This window comes from Neoarius graeffei, chromosome 24 (genome assembly GCF_027579695.1).
Source record: "Neoarius graeffei isolate fNeoGra1 chromosome 24, fNeoGra1.pri, whole genome shotgun sequence".
NCBI classification, from domain to species: domain Eukaryota; kingdom Metazoa; phylum Chordata; class Actinopteri; order Siluriformes; family Ariidae; genus Neoarius; species Neoarius graeffei.
The window spans coordinates 29,507,454-29,529,155 of NC_083592.1; the positions used below are offsets into that span (position 1 = coordinate 29,507,454).

The window sequence follows — 21,702 nt, forward strand, 5'->3', positions numbered from 1 at the left end:
TATTTCACCATACAGACCGACCTTAAGCTGGTACGTAAATTATAGATTTATTTTTTTCTTTACCAAATTCTAACAGAAAACGAGAGTGCCTGAAAGGGAAAACTGAGCTGAGCCGCTATTTTGAATCCTCATTCACGGCTGTAATGCAAATTGCTTCCTCCTCGGTATACAAGTGCACTTCCATGGCAGGAAAAAAAAAAAAAAACTACATTTTGCCGCCTATGTAGTCCCCTATTTATACAAAACTGAGTCATTCAGGATTCAGCCATGTTTTTGCTCGGCGTTAGCAAGTTACAGGTTTTTAGCTTTCTCCTGAAATGTTTTTTTTCATTTCTTCTTCCTCAGGGTAGTAAAACTCGCTTTCGCTGTGAACACTGTCGCTATCGCTATCCATGCTGTAAAATTAATGCTATTCTCCTGAGAAATGCTGGCAAAAATTTATAAGATTTTTGATACTTATAAATAAATCTTATTTTTAAAAAAATGTTGACAAAAAATTCTACTATGTTGTTTGTTGTGAACGAGCGAGTCGCCAGAGGTCCGTAACCGGGGTCCGTATTGTAGGATACAGACCCGCTCGCCAGCCAATCAGAGCACAGGATTTGGACTGCAAAAAAATTGTTTATTCAAGCCTTTTGTTTATAACTTTTTATTAGGTAAAAGAGCAGATCTGGAGGGTTCAAAGGCATAGATTGTTTTGGTAAACTGGGATATTTACATGCTGTCACCTCACCACTCTTACTCAGGTTTGTTGACGGTGGAGTGGCTGGCCGCGTTATGTTCCATGGTGCTCTCACGTCTGTGGTAGTTTCTGGCTGTCCCTTTTAGTTATGCGGTCATAGCTAGTCTTGCTACAGTCCCTATTTGCACTCAGCACAATATATACATTTTATTTTTTTCTTATGTGACAATAAGCATAGCAATCTCTCTCCCTCTCTCTCTCTCTATACCCCCTAATGATCTTGACCGCTTCTTCTCTCTGAGCCTGCCTGATCCATCCTGATGCCCTACTTCTGACTGGCGTTCATCACTTTGGCCCCATATGGACAGCCTAAAGATTCATTTAGAAACCGTGAAGGCTTTGGACTGCAAATGATAAACAGTTTTGAGATGATGGCTCAGGACTACAACTGCCATGCTAACTTTAGGACTGCGATCGCCACGCAGTTGAGAGCATTTTACACTCAAGTCTCCATCAGTGACCAGCTGAGAACTTATTCAAAATAGACTTCACGTTAAAACTATGATGAATTTCCTAGTTACACAATCACACTGTGTGTCCATACAGCAAGGTTCCCTTTTGAGTCTGGTTCCTCTCAAGGCTTCTTCCTCATGTTGTCTCAGGGAGTTTCTCCTTGCCATGGTCACCTTGCTCATTCAGGATAAATTTCTAAAGTTGTTTGTTTCTGTAAAGCCGTTTTGTGACGATGTCCATCGTTAAAAGCACTGCACAAATAAAACTGAAGTGAATTCTCACTGTGGCACAGGGGCATGATAGGTCATTTTGGCAGCTTGGATCTTATTACAAATTGACTTGATGATGCTTTTGCCCATGTCTCTAAAGGACATACCCGAGATTAGAGCCCTGCACTCCCGCGGGAGTCCCGCGGGACCCGACACAAAGCAGTGCGGCGCAGGACAAATTTTGAAAGCTCATTGCGGGCGCGGGCGGGAGGGGGAGTGCACAATGCGGGAGCGGGCGGGAGAGGTGATAAGCTGCAGTCCCGCTAACTAAAAACATGTTTAAAATAAAATTTATAAATTATTAATTTATGTCTATCATATATAATTTGTGCTGGATATTTTATTTGGCATTAATAAAAACATTTTAAGATGCCTAAATTTGCGGATGTGGTCTAATCTCACGTACGTTTCCGATTCCTTTCCGCTCTTCCGTGTTTGAGATCTCCGATCATGGCAGAAGAGCAGAGCTCCTCTAGTCAAGCTCACAGTGCTTCAGAAGTAAGTGCTGCTTTAAAAAGATAGCATAAACCATATTGGTTTAATGCTAACTTGGTTGGTTGTTTGGGAAACGCACCCCTGAACGCGAGCTGTAGATATTTATGCTCAAATCCACTCAAAGTAGGGGGCGGGGCACCATCACGCTGTGTCTTTAAATTATATTAATTTCTTATAGGCCTACTTGTATTTCCTAGAATGTAAATGTGAGGAGTGACATATAAGCTATGTGCAATGTACAATATTCTTAATATCCACTGTAGGATTTTGGTAGGTGTGTTGGGTATCTCTGTAAAGCCTCAGCTGCGCATGCCACCTGGCAACGCACACCCTCGCTACGTGCGCTAGGTGAAGGATTGGTCAGTGGAGAGCTCAGCTAAGCTCAGCATGTTTAATTCCCCAAGCCAATGACAAGATCTTTCGTGAGAAATAACATGAACGTCTGCATCATGCAGGATTTGCGGGCGGGAGCGGGACAAAATATGGCAGGCGCGGGCAGGAGCGGGACTGAAAATCATAATTCTTTGCGGGAGCGGGACTGCACAATGCGGGAGCGGGACTGAAAATTCTGTCCCGCGCAGACCTCTACCCGAGATCAAAATGTGACATTCAGTGTGTGACTCAAGTTTTAGACCTCTTCTGGCAAACTGTTTTTACAATCACTTTTGTTAAGTCATTTATTCAATATGATATTTGCAGAAAATCTAGGAAAGATTAAAAAGTCAAACAAAAACACTTCATTGTTGTTTTGATAAAATGTATATGGTAAATATGGTGTAGGCAAAAGCAAAAAAAAAAAAACAGGTACAGTAAAACTTGGGGTTTCCTCCTTTTTTTGGCCATTTGCCAGAATTCAGTGACACTGATAACTGCTGGGTTTTTCCAGACCACTGCACATTTCAAGCTCTGTTCCTTTCTATTCAAAGTTCAAAATATGAAGTTTTTCATTACATATTTAAATATTACCACAATTGTGTATGTAAAATACCAGTGGGGGCTTGACTTTAGGAGCAGGTCAATCAGCCGTGAAACAAATGTAAACTTCATATAGTCCTCATTCACAACTCCAGATGTTTTAAAGGCGCTCTCTAGAGCCAGGTTTTGGTTTGTCCATTCTGAGTTACTGTAGAAACATGGCGGTGCAACATGGTGGGCTCTGTGGAAGAGGACTGCATCCCTATGTGGCTCTGACGGGCTTATTCCAAGCTTACAAAAACACAATACTATATTCCATTTCTGAGTCCCCTAAATAGTGCACCTTTAAATTCCGTTGAAATACAAATGACCTCTGAGTGATTTTTTTTTCTTGCCTTTCCAGAAGTTTCACGGTCACGGTAAGCATGCTCACAACACCATTCAGCTCGAGTAATTACTGCACCTCGTGGTCAATAATGGGAACTGCAACAACCACTAGACCGGACAATTCCCCGGGGGAAATTGTGAGAGGATGCAGTGCGCGAAGCAATTCGGTCACGCATGTTTGCTGGCCGTGAATGTGTGACCTGCAATGACGTTTCAATGCAATGATTGTGTGTGTGCTTGAGACAGCAGCCGTCATGAAGAAGAGCTATTCAAGAGTATAAACAAAGTGACTACAGGTGGAAATTAGCATGTACTGCTATAACCTGGGACAGACATCTGTCCTTACCACAAGGATAATGTTTAATTTGTGCACTGTCCCTTTTAAAAATAAAATAAACTCTAAACTCTAAGAAGAGTGGTTGTAGTTTGTATGTACGAACAGAAGTGTTCCTAATAAAGTGGGCGGCTAAGGTGAAGTGTCATGCCGACCGAGGCTGTTTTTTTTTTTTCACAAACAAAAGAAATTCACAAAATTCTTTCACAGTGAGCGCTAGAAGGGTCTCCTGAATAGACTGATGTAATTTTTTGTCTGTAGTGTTAAAAATGAGAGACTTTTCTGTCACTTTTATAATGGGTGTCAATGAGCTAAGACACACAAGGTATGGAGTTTTGTGCTGTTTTTCATGAAGGACCAGGCCTCGAACAATGACAAATAACTCGACAACGGAAGCAGCTATTCACAAAATTCTTTCACAGTGAGCGCTAGAAGGGTCTACTGAATAAAATGATGTATTTTTTTGTCTGTAGTGTTAAAAATAATGACACTAGAGCAAGTTAAAAATGAGTGACTTTTCTGTCCCGTTTATAATGGGTGTCAATGAAGCCTCTCGGCTGCACTCTTCTCAGTTTGAGGCTTCTCATTCAAAAACTGTAAATCCTATCGTTTAGTTAGACACATTGTGTGAATCAGGACAAGTTTTCCTACTACTTTTGAGAAAATCATGTCTGTAGAGTGAAATTTGTGGCTGAAAACACAGTTTAAGCGAGAAAGTCTGACCTTTTTTTTCAAGCTGTCTACACTCTGACTTAACGAGATGCACTGGTGTGTAACGCAATAGACACCCATTCAAAAGCCGGATTTTCTCCCGGAACCCACATGGCGGTTGAGCCGGGACTGATCCGAAAGTGTAGAACCTAGCAGAAAAGTTGAATGCCAGATCCACAGAGGAGAAGTTTTCTTACGTTTTAGAGTTTGAATCACGTCTCTAGGTGAAAGCATGCCAGAGCAGCGGACGTTTGAAAAACGTTGAAAAAGTGCTTTTTTTTCAAATAATCCCATAGAAATGAATGGGGTTTTTTTCGACGATTTTTTCGCGACTATGTCGCGAAAAAATCGTATTCTGTAGAGAAAAGTAATAGCATAGCGAGTCCGATCGAGCCGCACGTTTTGATATATTGTTTGTCTGTGTGCGACATATGGTTATTGAGTTATTCGAAATCGAAATTTGCGTAAGAGGAAGAAGAATACAGAAGAAGAAGAAGAAGAAACACGTAGAAGAACAATAGTTGCAGTGCTTTGCACTGCAACCTATGGGCTCCCCTAGGGGAGCCCATAGGTTGCTGTGCTGCAGCACTGCATCCTAATTAATCAAGGGCCACTGGGGCAAGAATCTGCCTGTCTGTTGCCATCCTCATAGTTGAGGGTCGGCGATCCAGGAAGCTATCAACTAACTTCCCTGAATTCTTTTGGGTGATTATAGCACCTCAGAGGAACCCAAACCCTCATCTGATGGCAGGTACACCTATGGGCAATTTAGAGTAGCCAGTCAACCTAATCCATGTCTTTGGACTGTGGGAGGAAACCTGAGCACCCGGAGGAAACCCACGCAGGCACGGGGAGAACATGCAACCTCTACACAGAAAGGTCCCCATCGGCCACTGGGCTCGAACCCAGAACCTTCTTGCACTTGTGAGGCGATGGTGCTGACCACTACACCACTGTGCCACAAGAATCACGGCGCCCCCCCCCCCATGTTCACACTATGAACCTTTTCAGTGGAGGAGCAGAGGACAGGATAGGGGTTGTACTTTTTTTTTTTTTTTAAACACCAAATTGGGATAGTTTAAAAATCTATGGCCACAAAGATCATGTTTTAAATAAAAATCAGAATGACATCTAATCAGTTTGGGCAAACAAATGGAAAGTACAAGTGCAGACAGTGTGTCTATGATGTACAGAACAATTTCTATTGTAAGATATATATGGTACTGTACATATTCCAGGAAGGAAAGGGGGATTTTGGTGTGGTTAATGTCCCCACACCACGAATGAGTGCGCACCACAGTAACTTTTTTTTCGTTACACAAAGGAATAAGAACAAGAATGCAAAATGTGTCTCCCTTTTCCAGTGCTGAATTTTTGGGCTAGTTTCAGGTCTTGCATATGGTTTTTGAGATTTGTGTCAGCAATGCTTAGCCACTGACCAGAATGACTTTAACCCTCTGGGGTCGAGAGTTTCGCCAGTGAAGCTCGGCAGGTTTAGAATGAGTAGGTCATGCATTTAGATAAATATCTTCGCAAGTTTATCATACAAGCATGATAAACATATTGATAGAAACTTTATACTTTCCAATGTGCCCACTGCCAAATAATATAGTTTTTAAATGACCCAACATAAAACTTGTCACCTTACTCAGTCACACCGGAGTCAGAACACAGAGTGCCCACTTAAGCCTTCATGAAAGACTATTCCTATGGTAACAGCATGATAATCATTTTCACTCTTTCGGTTGGTTTCTCTTTCGCGGTGGGAACGCCCACCGTAAACAGGATAAAATCTGTCTGACAATAGTTTAGGCTATTTGGAGGTAAAACTTGTTTCAAGATGGCACACGGATTTTATGCACTTCAGATTTGTGGCAGCGGGGGCGTGGTCAAGCGTCGGTCTGTGACCGGAGGGCGGAGTCAGGGAAGGTAAGTGGCAGAATCACTGCACCTGATGTTGATTAATCTGTGTTTGTGTGTCTTCCCCAGTGACCACGCCCTATATAAGGAGAGAGAGAGCAGAGGAAGGAAGCTCTCTCCCTGACCTGACGACTCGTGTGTGTGGGGGGGGCCGAGAGTGTGAATATAGTTACTGAAAAGTACTAAATAAAGAGTTTTTTCTTGTGGAACTTAATTCTGGCCTGCCATCTTTTCTGTGCTCCACCCCTACAAACTGCTACAAGATGATTTAGGACATCGATTCAATTCATGATTCAGGACAGTGATTCAATTTCAGGACAGCGAATCAATTCATGATTCAGGACAGTGATTAAATTCAATCTTGACAACTGCAACACTGATGAGCAGTGCCTTTTTTAAATTTTTTTTAAATTTTTTACTTCGACCCAATCCAGCCAAAGGTCAACTCGAGTAAGTGTAAATATTTCTTCTATATATTATGAGCAGATCAGTTGATGTGTGCGCTGTAGTGCATACACAGGAAAAATGACCAAGCAATTTTTCCAGAGTTAAAAGTATTTTCCTCAAAAATAGTTAATTTTGTTGTACTTTGAGTTTAGAGAGTAAAATCTGGAGTTGGAGTAAAATTACAGAGTAATTGTGTAAGAGAGTAACAGTTGTGGCTCCAAACTGAGTAAAATAGTACAAGAGTTCATTTCAAGACACACTGAATAGAGTCAAATACCAAAATAAAGTCAAATACCAGATAAATGAAGATGTTGTAAAAAGTAGTTTTAGAACTGTGTGGAAAAAAAAAAACAAAAAAAACATGACCTTACCCAATGGGACTTGACCTGATGGGATTAAGTGATGGCAGTGGGAGGGGTTTTCACTCTTCTCACTGAATGGAATGGAAATTTTTACCCTTCTCATTGAAACCCCCTCCCACTACCAACCTTTTATCCCAAAACAATAAGACATACATTTTTTGATGGCCAGTTAATTGTCCAAATCAATGCAGCAGATTTAAGTTTTTGTGCTTGATACATTCTTAAGACTGAACAGAATCATCGCAAGTGATCAAAACAGTTCGACAGAATGGGTAAGGTTGTGTTTTTTCACACATTCCAACACCGTTCTAAAACTGCTTTTTACAATATCTTCATTTATGTTATTTGTTAAAAGTACAATCATGAATATATAAAATATTGTATTATATATAAAATTGTAGCTGAACTTGTGCTGAATACAAAAAAAAAGTCATATGACTTTGAAAATACTGCTTAGATTTGTTTAAATTGACAGTCAGAGCATACCAAAATCATTAGAGTGCCATAAAAATACCCTCAGACTTCAGAGGGTTAAATATCACCATTTATTTAAAAAAAAAAAATGCTGTTCTTCCCCCAAATGGTAGCCCAGTTCTGAGGACGATAAACTTGTGCGTCTTATGAATGTTAACTTAATGATTTCATAGTACACTGTAGAAATTCCATGACAAGAATTGTAGATGAGAGTTTGCACGAAACTTTTGTAGAAATTTACATTTGTACAATGCAATTAAAAAAAGAAATCTAAACAGCTTACAACAGATTTATCATAAATCTTGATGGCTGTGTTGGTAGTTTGCATGTGTCAGTTCAAGGGTGTGTCCTGTTCAGGCTGGTATCAGATCCTGACCACATTAAAAAGATAAGCAAGAACCACATCCTGATCTGAGCAGTAATTTGGGACTGAACGCTTAAGGCTGCAGTGTTACTGAAGACTGCACAAACAAAACCTCAGGCCAAAAACAGATCATGAAATACCTGTGTTCTGTGGTGTTGCCAGGACTGAGGAGGAAATGGTCTTGTGTTACTTTCACTTGGTTGCCTGTTCTGTTCACGGTGACCAGCGGAAAACCTTTTTGTACAGTCCAGGTGTTCATCATCTGCGCCACGTCGATGGATGTTTTTGTGAACTGGAACAGCAGTGACAGTGTGGTGAATGAAGCATAATTAATATTCAACAAAATCACTCATACGTGGAGAAGGTTGTACCTGTGAAAAGGTGTTCCACAGATCTTCCTTGTCTGTATTGCTGCCGTTGTACTTTTTCAGATACTCAATCACTCCTTTCCTGAACACGTTTTCGCCAAGTGTTGTATTCAGCATGCGTAAAAGAGAGGCACCCTGGGTGAGAACAATGAAAAGGTCAATGGTAGTGTCTAGCTGGTGGCCTGAAGGACACGTGAAGAGATGTGCTCAGAATATGAAACCTTCTCGTAGGACACAGAGTCAAACATCTCTTCCACTTCCTCTGGAGCGGTTACTTTAGCAGACACAGGATGGGACGAATTCAATGCGTCTTTGGCAAGGGCTTCGAAACGTACATTCAGGAATTCAAGGCCCTGGAAAAGAGCCAACCAACCAACCAACCAAAAAAAAAAGTTGGTATCAGAATGCGTATCGAAAACATCCTTAAAGTAGAATAATGCTGCAAGCAGATGATGAATATTCCCAGATATGTTTAAAAAAAAAAAAAAAATTGTACAAAATGTATGAAGGCTGTTTTTGGTGGTAACATTTTTTCCCAACATTCTTTAAGATGTGTGCGCACACATTCATTTAATTAATATACTTAATATTAATACAACTAGTTTATTATCTTTATAATGTAGAATTACAAGCACTTACAATGTCAAGATTGGGGAAAACTTTCTCTATAGACAAGTACTGCATGTATGTTGCAAATCCTTCGTTCAGCCAGAGATCATTCCACCAGCGCATGGTGACCTGGTTCCCGAACCACTTAAACAGACAAAACAAAAAACATTTTTGCAGGGTTTTTTTGTTGTAATTTTCCAACGATTTAATCAAGACAATATCTCAACACCTGGTGGAACCTCATGTCCTGAACAGCTGAGATTGTTCAGAGGTCCTACCCAGCATTAGCACAGTGTTCCTAATAAAGTGGCTGGTGAGTGTACTGGGCTTCTAACGCAAACTAGTTAAACAGCAATTACATACTGTACTAGTCAGCGTAGCCCTGCGATGACCTGGCGACTTGTCCAGGGTGTACCCTGCCTCTCGCCCGTAGTCAGCTGGGATAGGCTCCAGCTTGCCTGCGACCCTGTAGAACAGGATAAAGCAGCTAGAGATAACGAGATGAGACTAGTCAGCGTAAACGTGTTACATGCTAGGCTTTGTACCGTACTCTGTTGGCAGATTAGCAAAGCAAGCCAACTGTGCGAGCCACATACACTCACCAGAGAACTCTGCTACTGGTTAAAAATCTTGGTGTTTTCATTGACAGCGAGCTAAACTTTGACAGTCACATGAAAGCAATCACTAAAACGGCATTTTATCACCTAAAAAACATTTCCAAACTAAGAGGACTTGTGTCAAAAAATGATCTGGAAAAACGAATACATGCCTTCATCTCTAGTAGGGTTGATTACTGCAATGGCCTTTTCACAGGCCTGCCAAAAAAGACCATCAAACGACTTCAGCTGGTTCAAAATGCAGCGGCGAGGGTTCTCACACGAACAAAAAGAACAGAGCACATTACTCCAATTCTAAGGTCTCTTCACTGGCTTCCAGTAAGCTACAGAATTGACTTTAAAGTATTGCTGCTGGTGTATAAATCTCTAAATGGTACAGGGCCCAATTACCTCTCTGATATGTTGCAGTGGCCTAACCCAATCAGATCTACCAGATCGCAGCAGCAAAATTTACTATTAAAACCAGTTGTTAAAACAAAGTGTGGTGAAGCAGCTTTTAGCTACTATGCAGTACAGCTATGGAACCAACTGCCAGAGGACATTAAAAATGCTCCTGCTGTTGGCAGCTTCAAATCTAGACTAAAGACCAAGCTGTTTTCAGATGCTTTCTGTTAAATAATTAATATTGTCTTCTTTAAATTCTTTATAATCTTTACTTCTCTGCATGTTTTAAATTTACTTTAACTTTATCCTATTTTATTCTTTATTCTATTCTGCTGGGTTTTTTTTTCTCTTTTCTTTCTCATCCTATTTGAACTACTACTTCATTTTATTATTTTATTTTTACTATTGTTTAATTCTTATTATTTTCTTTTAATTTCTTTTAATTATTTTAATTAATTGTTTTAGAATAAAAATAAAATTATGTAATTTTATTTCTCTATTGTTTACTGTTTTTGTTTTTACTTCTGTAAAGCACATTGAACTGCCATTGTGTATGAAATGTGCTATATAAATAAACTTGCCTTGCCTCCTACGCTATACTTTTCTTCATAACGTCTCTATACTCCTGGGGCAGCAGGGGCGTGGTCGAGCGCCAGCTGTGGGTGGTGAGGAGTCAGCTGGAACTGGCAGGTAATACGTGGGGAGCATCACCTCTGTTCGATTCCTGGTAATTTACTCTCGTGTGTTTTTCTGTGTTCTTGCAGAGTGAGGTTGTAATCAGAGAGAGATGAACTACTCAGAGCCATGTTTGTTGACTCATGTGTAAAGATAAAGAAATTGCAGAAGTCACTGAAAAGTGAAGTTAGAAAGAAATACGTAAAATGCACCTTGAACTGTCAACTCTGTTTCCCCGTTCCTCACTCCCCGAGCTGTTTGAGTGTCACACTGGTGCCAAACCCCAGGGGTGAGACACACTGAGACAGCTCGACTATTCAAGGAGTGTTTTATTTGTACACATGCACACACAAACCAAGGTACAGTAATGTAAGGCAAGGTCTCTCTCTCCCCCCATCTCTTTTCTTACTCTCTCTTTCCCATCTCTTTTCTTTCCTTTCTTTTTCTCTACCCATCTAATTTCTTTCTTTCTCTCTCTCCCCCCACTCTTCTTTCCTTCTCTCTCTCCCATCTCTTTTCTTACTCTCTTTCCCATCTCTTTTCTTTTCTCTTTTTCTCTACCCATCTAATTTCTTTTTCTCTGTCTCTCTCCCCACTCTTTTCTTTCTCTCTCCCCACTCTTCTTTCCTTCTCTCTCTCCCGTCTCTTTTCTCTCTCTGTCTCTCCCCATCTCTTTTCTTTCCTTTCTTTTTCTCTACCCATCTAATTTCTCTCTCTTTCTCTGTCCCTCTCCCCACTCTTCTTTCCCTCTCTCCATCTCTTTTCTTTCTCTGTCTCTCTCCCCACTCTTCTTTCCTTCTCTCTCTCTCCCATCTCTTTTCTCTCTCTGTCTCTCCCCCATCTCTTTTCTTTCCTTTTTTCTTTTCCATCTCTTTTCTTTCCTTCCTTTCTCTCTCTCCATCTCTTTTCTTTTATTTCTTTCTGTCTCTCTCCCCCACTCTTTTCTTTCCCTCTCTCCATCTCTTTTCTTTCTCTGTCTCTCTCCCCACTCTTCTTTCCTTTTCTTTCTCTCTCTCCCCCATCTCTTTTCTCTCTCCCCATCTCTTTTCTTTCTTTCTCTCCCCACTCTTTCCTTTTCTTTCTCTCTCTCTCTTTTCTTTCTGTCTCTCCCCATCTCCTCTTTTCTTTCCCTCCCCACTTTCCTTTTCTTTCTCTCTTTTCTTTCTGTCTCTCTCCCATCTCCTCTTTTCTTTCCTTTTCTTTCTTTCCCCATCTCTTTTCATTCCTTTCTTTCTCTCTCCCCCCATCTCTTTTCTTTCCTTTCTTTCTCTCTCCCCATCTCTTCTTACTCTCTCTTTCCCATCTCTTTTCTTTCCTTTCTTTTTCTCTACCCATCTAATTTCTTTTTCTCTGTCTCTCTCCCCACTCTTTTCTTTCTCTCTCTCCCCACTCTTCTTTCCTTCTCTCTCTCCCGTCTCTTTTCTCTCTGTCTCTCTCCCTCTCTTTTCTTTCTCTATCTCCATCTCTTTTCTTTCCATTTTTTGTCTCCATCCCTCTTCTTTCCCTTTCCTTCCTCTCCCCATCTCTTTTTGTTCCTTTCTTTCTCTCTCCCTCCATCTCTTCTTTCCCTTTCCTGTCTCTCTGTCTCTCTCCATCTCTTTTCTTTCCCTTCTCTCCCCATCTCTTTTCTCTCTCTCTTACTCCCGATCTCTTTTCTTTCCTTCTCTCTCTAGCTCTTTTCTTTTCTTTCTTTCTCTCTCCCCCCAATTACCGGCTTTGCTCTGCAAGAAGACATAAAAAAAAAAAAATTCCACAAAAAGGTGAAGCAATGGCCTAATGGTTAGAGAAGCAGCTTTGGGACCAAAAGGTCACCAGTTCAAGTCCCTGGACCAACAGGAATAGCTGAAGAGCCCTTGAGCAAGGCACTGAACCCCCACCTGCTCCCCAGGCTGCTCAGGGTGTGTTGTATGTTGCTCAGGATAAGAGCATCTGCTAAATGCCTGTAATGTAATTAATGTAATGTAATTTCCAGTAATCAAACACAGGTGAAACTTATCATGTGTTACCTGCCGGGTCTACTCGCCGCCCACAGCTGATGCTTGACCACGCCCCCGCTACCACAACATATTAAATCAGAGGCTGTATGTGACAGGATAAAATTAAACCACATTTATGACTTTTCCCCCTCATTTATGCACCTCAATCTGGGAGCTGACGGGGAATTACGCGGTCACTTGCGAGTGTGGACGCAGGGTAACGTTTTTACGTAATGTTTCTGTTACTGTGAATCATTTTGTGTACCTGATGTGCAAGTTCATGGGCAATAACAGAGGACACGAGTTGTTTATCCATGGGGGAGGAATGATTACCCACGAGCAGTGTCATCTCCCTGAATGTGATGAGACCCCAGTTCTCCATGGCTCCAGCCAGGAAGTCTGGAATCCCCACTAAGTCTGTTAATCAAAGAGAGAGACATTAAGTAACGCAATTTGCCAAAAATAAATCCGACCAACACAAACTGAGTTACTAGTAAACACCGTTAACACGAATACGCTACCATATAGAGAATTGGATTATTTCCATTTGCTCAGGAACTACAAAGTGAAGCCTGTCTCACCTAATTTACGCAATGGATACTTGATCTCAAAGAACTGATTGTAGAACTGCAGCAGCCTGGCAGCTGTTTCCAGTGCATAATGCACTTGGTCCTTTTTATCTGGGACTGCGTATACAGAGACCTGTTGAAAATGTGATACAGATGAGCACGCATATTAGACCTAATCAGTTTAAGAATTAAAAAACCGGATAATAAACACCCAAACATCATCATCATCATCATCATCAACAGCAGCAAGTTGTCTCAGTATAAGCCATGTGAATTCTTTCTGGATGCATTTTTTCAAATACAAAAGAAGTATTTAAAAAAAAAAAAGTGCAGTGGAACAAGCAAGAAACATACATACCAGAGTGTCCGAGACATTTTTGTGGACACTGCTGAAGTTGGCTACAATAAAGGCAACCAGATAGGTGCTCATATTGACACTCTTCTCAAACTCATCCTCAAAAAGCCCATCCGACAATTGCGTAGTTCTGGCCTTAACAAACAAACAAACCAGTAAGTCAGAGTAAATCTTAGCCTGGCAAGCCAGACTAAATGTGAATATTTAGTCTGGTCTCAATCCGTAGACATTTCCGACAGGTGGGGGTGGAACAAACCGCTGTCTTTCAAACTGTCTCTGTGCGTATAGGCCAACGCTCTGACCAATCAGTGCAACAGTGACTGTGACGTAGTCAGAGCGACAGAAAGCAGTGGGGGAGGCCTTGAAATAAATAATTTTTCAAAATGCGTATTAATTAATAAACAGGTTCTAGATATTAAGAAGTTTGGAGATAATGACCACAAGTTTGGAGTCTGTACCACATACTTAACATACACTCTTATTTTTTCCAAGTGTTTTTCAAGGGTTTGCTTAAACTGTTTTTAAGAGTTTTTATTTCGTGGTGTTTGGTGAAATAATTTCCCTTAAATTTAAAATAACGGGAAAATAAGAAACAATCAAAAAGTAATGTTTCAAAAGCTGTTTATTAATTCTTCGTACTGCACAAACTAGCCCCATCCTTTTGGCTACGAGCGGAGCCAGCTGGTAGATCAGACTTTTGCCATAGCCGGTCGGCAAAACAGCGAAAACGTCCTTCTTGAAAAGGAATGAGCGGAGAGCCTCTTCCTGCTCATGTTTCAACGAAAACTCCAAGTCTAATTCTTCTAAAACTGATTCCAAAGCGGAGTCAAACGCGCGCTGTTCACTAGCGGTAGCCATCTTTCCTGCTGTGCTTTCTGCAGTGTCGCGCAGCTTTGTCGTCACTCCTGCAAAAGCCCGCCCAAAGAATCCAAACAAAAACCTTGCGTTGTGATTGACGGGCACAATTTGATGCCCGGGGTGTTTTTGTTTATATGGTGCGAGGCTAGACCCACTCGTAGGCAAAAATATTTTTGGCCGCTAGGCAGGTGGGTCTAGTTTACTAGGCTAAGTAAATCTGTAAATATGTTGCAGAAAACATTCATTTTGTGTCATGTAGAATTCACCGTGTGTGCGCGAACATGTGCTGGGGTTTTTATATCGTTTTCAACGTTCCTCCAGACACCACTAATTTAATATCAAGGTTTTTAAAGCACTTCATGTCGTATATCACATTCCTTTTTTTTTTTAAACAATGTAAATGGCACTGGATGTAAACAAAAAAAAGCAAACACTAAGACAAGTCATGGCTAGGGTGTGACTAAAGTGAGGCAAACATTTGAGAAAGGAGTGTGCATCTCTATTAGGATAGTAAAAATAGAATGTTTTGATTACACGCTCTACTGTGAACGTTTTGGAACAGGGGTCTGAAACTCAAATTCTGCCCAAGCCAGCATATCAGCATTTTTGTGAAACTTTGAAGGGCCATAAATATAAAACATATTTATTATTATACAAATGATCAACACTAAAATAGCCAGCTGTGAAAATAAAACAAGATGCTTCAAGGAAAAAAATCAAAACTAACAGAATGTGGATGTACTATTAGGTGATATACAGTGCCTTGCAAAAGTATTCATCCCCCTTGGTGTTTGTCCTGTTTTGTCGCATTACAAGCTGGAATTAAAATGGATTTTTGGAGGGTTAGCACCATTTGATTTACATATCATGCATATTTTTTTCTTTTTTTTTTTTTTTTAATTGTGACACAAACAATAATTAAGATGAAAAAACAGAACTCTCGAGTGTGAAGAAGTATTCAGCCCCCCCCCCATTGCAATTACAGCTGCAAGTCTCTTGGGGTATGTCTCTATTAGCTTAGCACATCTAGTCACTGGGATTTTTGCCCATTTCTCAAGGCAAAACTGCTCCAGCTCCTTCAAGTTAGATGGGTTGCGTTGGTGTACAGCGATCTTCAAGTTATGCCACAGATTCTCAATTGGATTGAGGTCTGGGTTTTGACTAGGCCATTCCAAGACATTCAAATGTTTCCCTTTAAACCATTCCAGTGTAGCTTTAGCAGTATGTTTAGGGTCATTGTCCTGCTGGAATGTGAACTTTCGTCCCAGTCTCAAACCTCTGGCCGAGTCAAACAGGTTTTCCTCCAGAATTGCCCTGTATTTAGGGCCATCCATCTTTCCTTCAGTCCTGACCAGCTTTCCTTTCCTTGCAGATAAAGAACATCCCCACAGCATGCTGCTGCCACCACCATGCTTCATTATAGGGATGGTGTTCTCAGGGTGTTGGGTTTGCACTACATATGGCATTTCCCATGATGGCCAAAAAGTTCAATTTTAGTCTCATCTGACCAGAGAATCTTCTTCCATGTGTTTGGGGAGTCTGCCACATGCTGTTGGGCAAACTCCAAACGTGTTTTCTTAAGCAATGGCTTCTTTCTGGCCACTCTTCCATAAAGCCCCACTCTGTGGAGTGTACGGATTAAAGTGGTCCTATGGACAGATACTCTCATCTCCACTGTGGATCTTTGCAGCTCCTTCAGTGTTATCTTTGGTATCTTTGTTGCATCTCTGATTAATGCCCTCCTTGCCCGGTCTGAGAGTTTTGGTGGGCGGCCTTCTCTTGTCAGGTTTGTAGTGGTGCCATATTCTTTCCATTTTGCTATAATGGATTTAATGGAGCTCCCTGGGATATTCAAAGTTTGGTATATTGTTTATAACCCAGCCCTGATCTATACTTCTCCACAACTTTGTCTCTGACCTGTTTGGAGGCTCCTTGGTTTTCATGTTGCTTGTTTAATAGTGTTGCAGAGTCAGGGTCCTTCCAGAACAGGTTGATTTATACAGACATCGTGTGACACTTTGATTGCACACAGGTGGATCTTAATCAACTAATGATGTGACTTATGAAGTGAATTGGTTGGAGCAGCTCTTATTTAGGGGTTTCATATGAAAGGGGGTGAATACTTATGCACACTCCAGATTTCTGTTTTTTCATCTTAATTATTGTTTGTGTCACAATTAAAAAAAAAAAGTGCACCTTTAAAGCGGTAGGCATGTTGTGTAAATCAAATGGTGCTAACCGTCCAAAAATCCATTTTAATTCCAGCTTGTAATGCGACAAAACAGGACAAACACCAAGGGGGATGAATACTTTTGCAAGGCACTGTGTATGTATATATCAGCAATAAAATACTGCTCTTGCGCTGTGTCTGTTATTGTGTATATGACAAATAAAAATCTTGAATCTCTTGAACCTTGTATCTCTTTTTAGCAACAGTCCAAAAAAACATCACAAATAAACTGGGGTTATTACCAAAGGCATGTTAGAAAGGCTGATGTACTCCGCTTCTCTCTTCATCTTGATTAAAAACGTGGCTTTAAAGGCAGGTTCATCAAAACAAGGAAAAGCCTTGCGGGCAGCCAGGGGTTCAAACTGAGTAGCAGCCAAAACTCTGATGAAAAGAGCAAGTGAGAAAACAAACATGATAAATTACACCAACAATACTACTACTACTAAATAATAATAGGGAACACATAAATCGTAATAATAATCTAGTGTACCTTCTTATTCCGTTTGTGTCGGTGTAAGAGCTGTTATAGAAGCCATCATAGCTGCTGGAAAGGTTTGCTGAATAGCTAATATTCAGCACATACTTTTGTCCCTTTTTAAGCTCCTCTGACACCTTGATAGCAATCTGCTGCCAGGGCGCGTACTCCAAGATCTTCACCGCTTTGCCTTGGAAAGTGGCGCTCTGGATCTGTAAATCAGAGCTGTGCAAAACAACCTTCTTGGTCTCTTGCAGGACCACTACAGTGATGGCTACACTCCCTCTGAAAGTCATGGTGCTCAGGTTGGGATAGAGCGAGATCTGGTAGTCAACAGGACGCACGCTGGTTGGAAGCCTCAGGTCCGTCCATGGGAAAAGCTCGCCATTTTTGGAGATTGGATAGATGACTTCCATGGTGGAGCTGGCCTTGTGGCAGCCTTCTTTAGAAAAAGTGCACTTGGGCAGGAAGTAGAGGACCATGACCAATGAGGCAACGAGGACAAGGAGCAAGACTCCCACCACCATGGTCTTCGCAGAAGGTCTGGCGCACGAACCGGATGGTTGCTGGCGGCTGTAGGAGGCGGTGGCACTGCGCTGGTTGGAGCTGCGGTTCATGAAGGACATGCCCAGGAGTCTAGCTGAAGACTCGTAGTCTTCTTCATCATCTTCCAGCTCATTCTCGCCAAGGCCACGTACCAGCAATCTGGAGCTGCGCGGCTCATACGTGACATCGTCCGAATCGATGGGGTAGGAGGGAGAGTCCTTCGCCAGATCCACCACGTCAGGTTCCTCCTCAAACATGCTGTTTTCTATCATGTTCCGGGGAAGTGGAGCTCGGTCTGAGAATTAAAAAAAACAAACAAAAAAAAAAAAGCTGATATATGCAGAAAGACTCAATTCTGCAATGTGCATCAAACAATAATTGTTGCTGGTAATATTTGGTTATTTCCTGTTGACATATAGGGCTGTCGCACCCAGGCTAAACAGGAGTGCTCACGTAGCTTGTTTTGCACTCAAGTGCAATTCAAGCAGCACATTAACCACATCAATATACAGCCAGACGTGAGAGAGAAATTCTGTGGCGTGGCCCGTTCCATTACGTTTATATGTAATACGGTAATGTAAAGTCGAGCTCTTTTACTGCTGGATAAACATTATACGGTTGTATCATGAAATTTTGAGCAAACATATCAAGACAAGTGGACCAAATGTAAAGTTCGGCCTGTCGACTTTTATTCAGACGTCTGCATACAGATTCATCAGCACCCTTAAAACGTGACCACAATCTTCCTTCTTTCGTTTCCTCCTCGAAGAGCTATGAGAAAAACAGGCTGTGTTGTACGCGCACTAAAATAATCTGCACAGGAAATCAAACTTTTTAGTCCTGCTATTTAACAAGAAGCAATTAAACCACAAAGGTACTTTATTATTCGAAACACAGTGCCACTATGTAGGTTACAGCTGTTTAAAAAAACAACCTCTTTCTCCTGCTTATCACGAGTCCTGGCCGAGATAAACGCAATAAATCATCCCTTGTGCAAACATTACAATTTGAACAGCTGCTTTCTTGCAGTCACAGGCGTGGCTGTGCGCCTTATTTTTATACTTTAGAAATGTAGCAAACTGAACCACAAGTTCTCCTCTGGTTCTGATTCAGCTTTGCTCTATACAATGAGAAATATCCCATGTACTGATCCAAAACAGGATTTTCGCTGATGACAGCAATGGTGCTGATAAACACACAGCTTTAATGTTTTACAGCTCTGTGAAGTGTCAATATTTTGTTTTAGGATGTGTAATAACCATTTACCCAACCTAATTATACTGATTCTGGAATTGACACTGCTGAAAGCTTGTTATTATTATAGCGGCGGCTACAATTATCGACAGTCCATAATTATCGACACCTTTTCATCTCATCTCTAGCCGCTTTATCCTTCTACAGGGTCGCAGGTAAGCTGGAGCCTATCCCAGCTGACTACGGGCGAAAGGCGGGGTACACCCTGGACAAGTGGCCAGGTCATCACAGGGCTGACACATAGACACAGACAACCATTCACACTCACATTCACACCTACGGTCAATTTAGAGTCACCAGTTAACCTAACCTGCATGTCTTTGGACTGTGGGGGAAACCGGAGCACCCGGAGGAAACCCACGCGGACACGGGGAGAACATGCAAACTCCGCACAGAAAGGCCCTCGCCGGCCACGGGGCTCGAACCCAGGACCTTCTTGCTGTGAGGCGACAGCGCTAACCACTACACCACCATGCCACCAGATTTACCAATATATATAAAAAAAAAATTTTACAAACGTGAGTTTCAGTTACAATGGTTATTATTATTGGTTAATCAATCAACCGGAAGACCTGCCTCACCCTTTGATCTTGTCGTCTGATGACGCAGCTCGTTACCTGAGATGGAATTTTTTTTTCAGCACGATCAGTGATTTGAGGAAAACCCGGACGTTATCATCGCAGGTAAGCATGGTGGAAAGATCACGGACATGTTTTTACTTTGGGCTGTCGAAGTTAACGCGTTATTAGTGCGTTAACGCAATTAAATTTGATCGCGATTAAAAAAAAAGACGGCATTATCGGAGGGTACAGTGAATTGGGCTCATCTTGGTAAGGAACAATGCAGATTTTCGCAGGTGACTAGCATGCAAAATAAAGCTAGTTATAACATTAACTTTGTGGTAAAACGTAGCTCTACAACTTGTCAAATAAACCCGCAACATGGTCAGTTAAATTGAAGTCTGCATATGCGATGCGGTGCGAGTTCCGTTTACTTTCACTTTACCGGGTGAAATGTGTTGATATCTGATGGGCTACGATCGGGAATGCGCACATTCCCTTTTCTCCACCTGTAGATTGTAGGTAGCCTAGCGATTTCCAAATAGCCTACTGCTTCACTTGAATGAACTTGCAGGAGTCAAACTACTTCCTCTTTGCTCTTCAAAGTGTAGCTTGCAGCCATTACAGTTGAGAAAAAAAATACAGTCTGTTATTTCTCCAAATCGTGCTTTGCACATAGCCTACAGTATGCCCAACAGATGTCTGACAGGCTACATTGGAAAGAATATGCTGCATGCCAAGATCTAATATAAAAACCCGGATGCCAAATATTTGTGCATTAGGCCGATATATTGTCCATCATAGAGAAGATGAGCCTTATAATTGACATGGAGCATCAGAGCATATATTCAAATGTTTGCTCTGATGTAGAAATGTATTTGAGTACAATTTAAACAGATGTTTAAAGATTTTTATGAGATTAATCGCGATTAAAAATTTTAATCGTTTGACAGCCCTAGCTTTTACTGATCAAATTCACCGATATTTCATGATCTCCTTGTTGAAACCTACTTTGTTTCTTACTCTTTCATTTGACAGCCACCAGTCTGTATCTAAACACGCATTTGAGAATCACGTGAGGTGTCGATAATAGTGATCACTTTCACCGGTGTCCACCATTATCGACACCCTGTGGAATTAAGTGACATTTACAACTGTTATGGATCGAGCTTTGGGTAACATAGATGAAGTACTTAAAAAAAAAAAAAAGTGCTGTGATTTTATATATAAATTTTTTTTCTGATTAATAACAGAATGAAATGTTTACAGAGTATTTGGAATCCGATTGCAATAAATAGAATTAGAGCAGAATTAAATTCCAAGCATATAAAAAAAAAAAAAAAATTACATGCTTGAAATATTCAGATTCTTCTATTCTATTCAGAATTTTTTTTTTGGCAGTTTGTTGTAAATATCTACCACATATTACAATATCAGTAGACATTTTATATTTTGGTTCAAGGAATGACATGTGACCTTTGACCTGGATTTCCATGTGGTTACAGTGTCAATTGCCTGTTGATATTTATTGGTAAACGACAAAACTAGAAATTAATACAAACAATGAATGATTAACAAAATGTCTCATTATCTGTAGCCGCTTTATCCTGTTCTACAGGGTCGCAGGCAAGCTGGAGCCTATCCCAGCTGACTACGGGCGAAAGGCGGGGTACACCCTGGACAAGTCGCCAGGTCATCACAGGGCTGACACATAGACACAGACAACCATTCACACTCACACTCACACCTACGGTCAATTTAGAGTCACCAGTTAACCTAACCTGCATGTCTTTGGACTGTGGGGGAAACCGGAGCACCCGGAGGAAACCCACGCGGACACGGGGAGAACATGCAAACTCCACACAGAAAGGCCCTCGCCAGCCCCGGGGCTCGAACTCGGACCTTCTTGCTGTGAGGCGACAGCGCTAACCACTACACCACTGTGCCGCCCTGATATAAACATATCAAAGATATTTGTACTAAATATAAGTCTATCTAAAACAAATTTTAAATAAAAACTATGTTTGTTAATACCACATACTGATTATTTATTTAAAAAAAAAAAAATTGGGTGTTGAGAACTGTGGACAAAGGTGTCAATAATTGTGGAACGGCATCACGTGATCTGATACGCCAAGTAATCAGGAATCAACTCTTCCCCCCCCATGGAAGTTTGAGTAATTATTCATGCACAATTTACGTACTGAAAGTCTTTTCTACTTTTGCAACGACCAAAAGATCATTAAGGTGTCGATAACTGTTCTATTATTTTTTATGGCTGGGTTCTTGCCCAAACTGATAATCACGTCATCCGTTTTTCTTTGGCTAATCAGACACAAGGTACGCCACCACA

The 21,702-nt window shown here is 41.1% G+C and overlaps 1 protein-coding gene across 3 annotated transcripts in view; it reads right to left on the minus strand.

The window, feature by feature from the left end:
• Positions 1-21,702, minus strand: part of lnpep (leucyl/cystinyl aminopeptidase) — a 75,554-nt gene that overhangs the window by 26,841 nt on the left and 27,011 nt on the right. For all 3 annotated transcript variants that reach the window (XR_009651414.1, XR_009651415.1, XM_060907007.1), the window contains exons 2-10: positions 17,005-17,830; positions 16,757-16,895; positions 13,430-13,561; positions 13,084-13,204; positions 12,768-12,919; positions 8,881-8,994; positions 8,463-8,594; positions 8,245-8,376; positions 8,014-8,165 (exon numbers count right to left, since the gene is read on the minus strand). Coding sequence is in view for 1 of the 3 variants with exons in the window: in XM_060907007.1 (XP_060762990.1) it covers positions 8,014-8,165; positions 8,245-8,376; positions 8,463-8,594; positions 8,881-8,994; positions 12,768-12,919; positions 13,084-13,204; positions 13,430-13,561; positions 16,757-16,895; positions 17,005-17,830 (1,900 nt within the window). In the remaining 2 variants the exon portion in view is untranslated. The remainder of the gene's footprint in view (positions 1-8,013; positions 8,166-8,244; positions 8,377-8,462; positions 8,595-8,880; positions 8,995-12,767; positions 12,920-13,083; positions 13,205-13,429; positions 13,562-16,756; positions 16,896-17,004; positions 17,831-21,702) is intronic.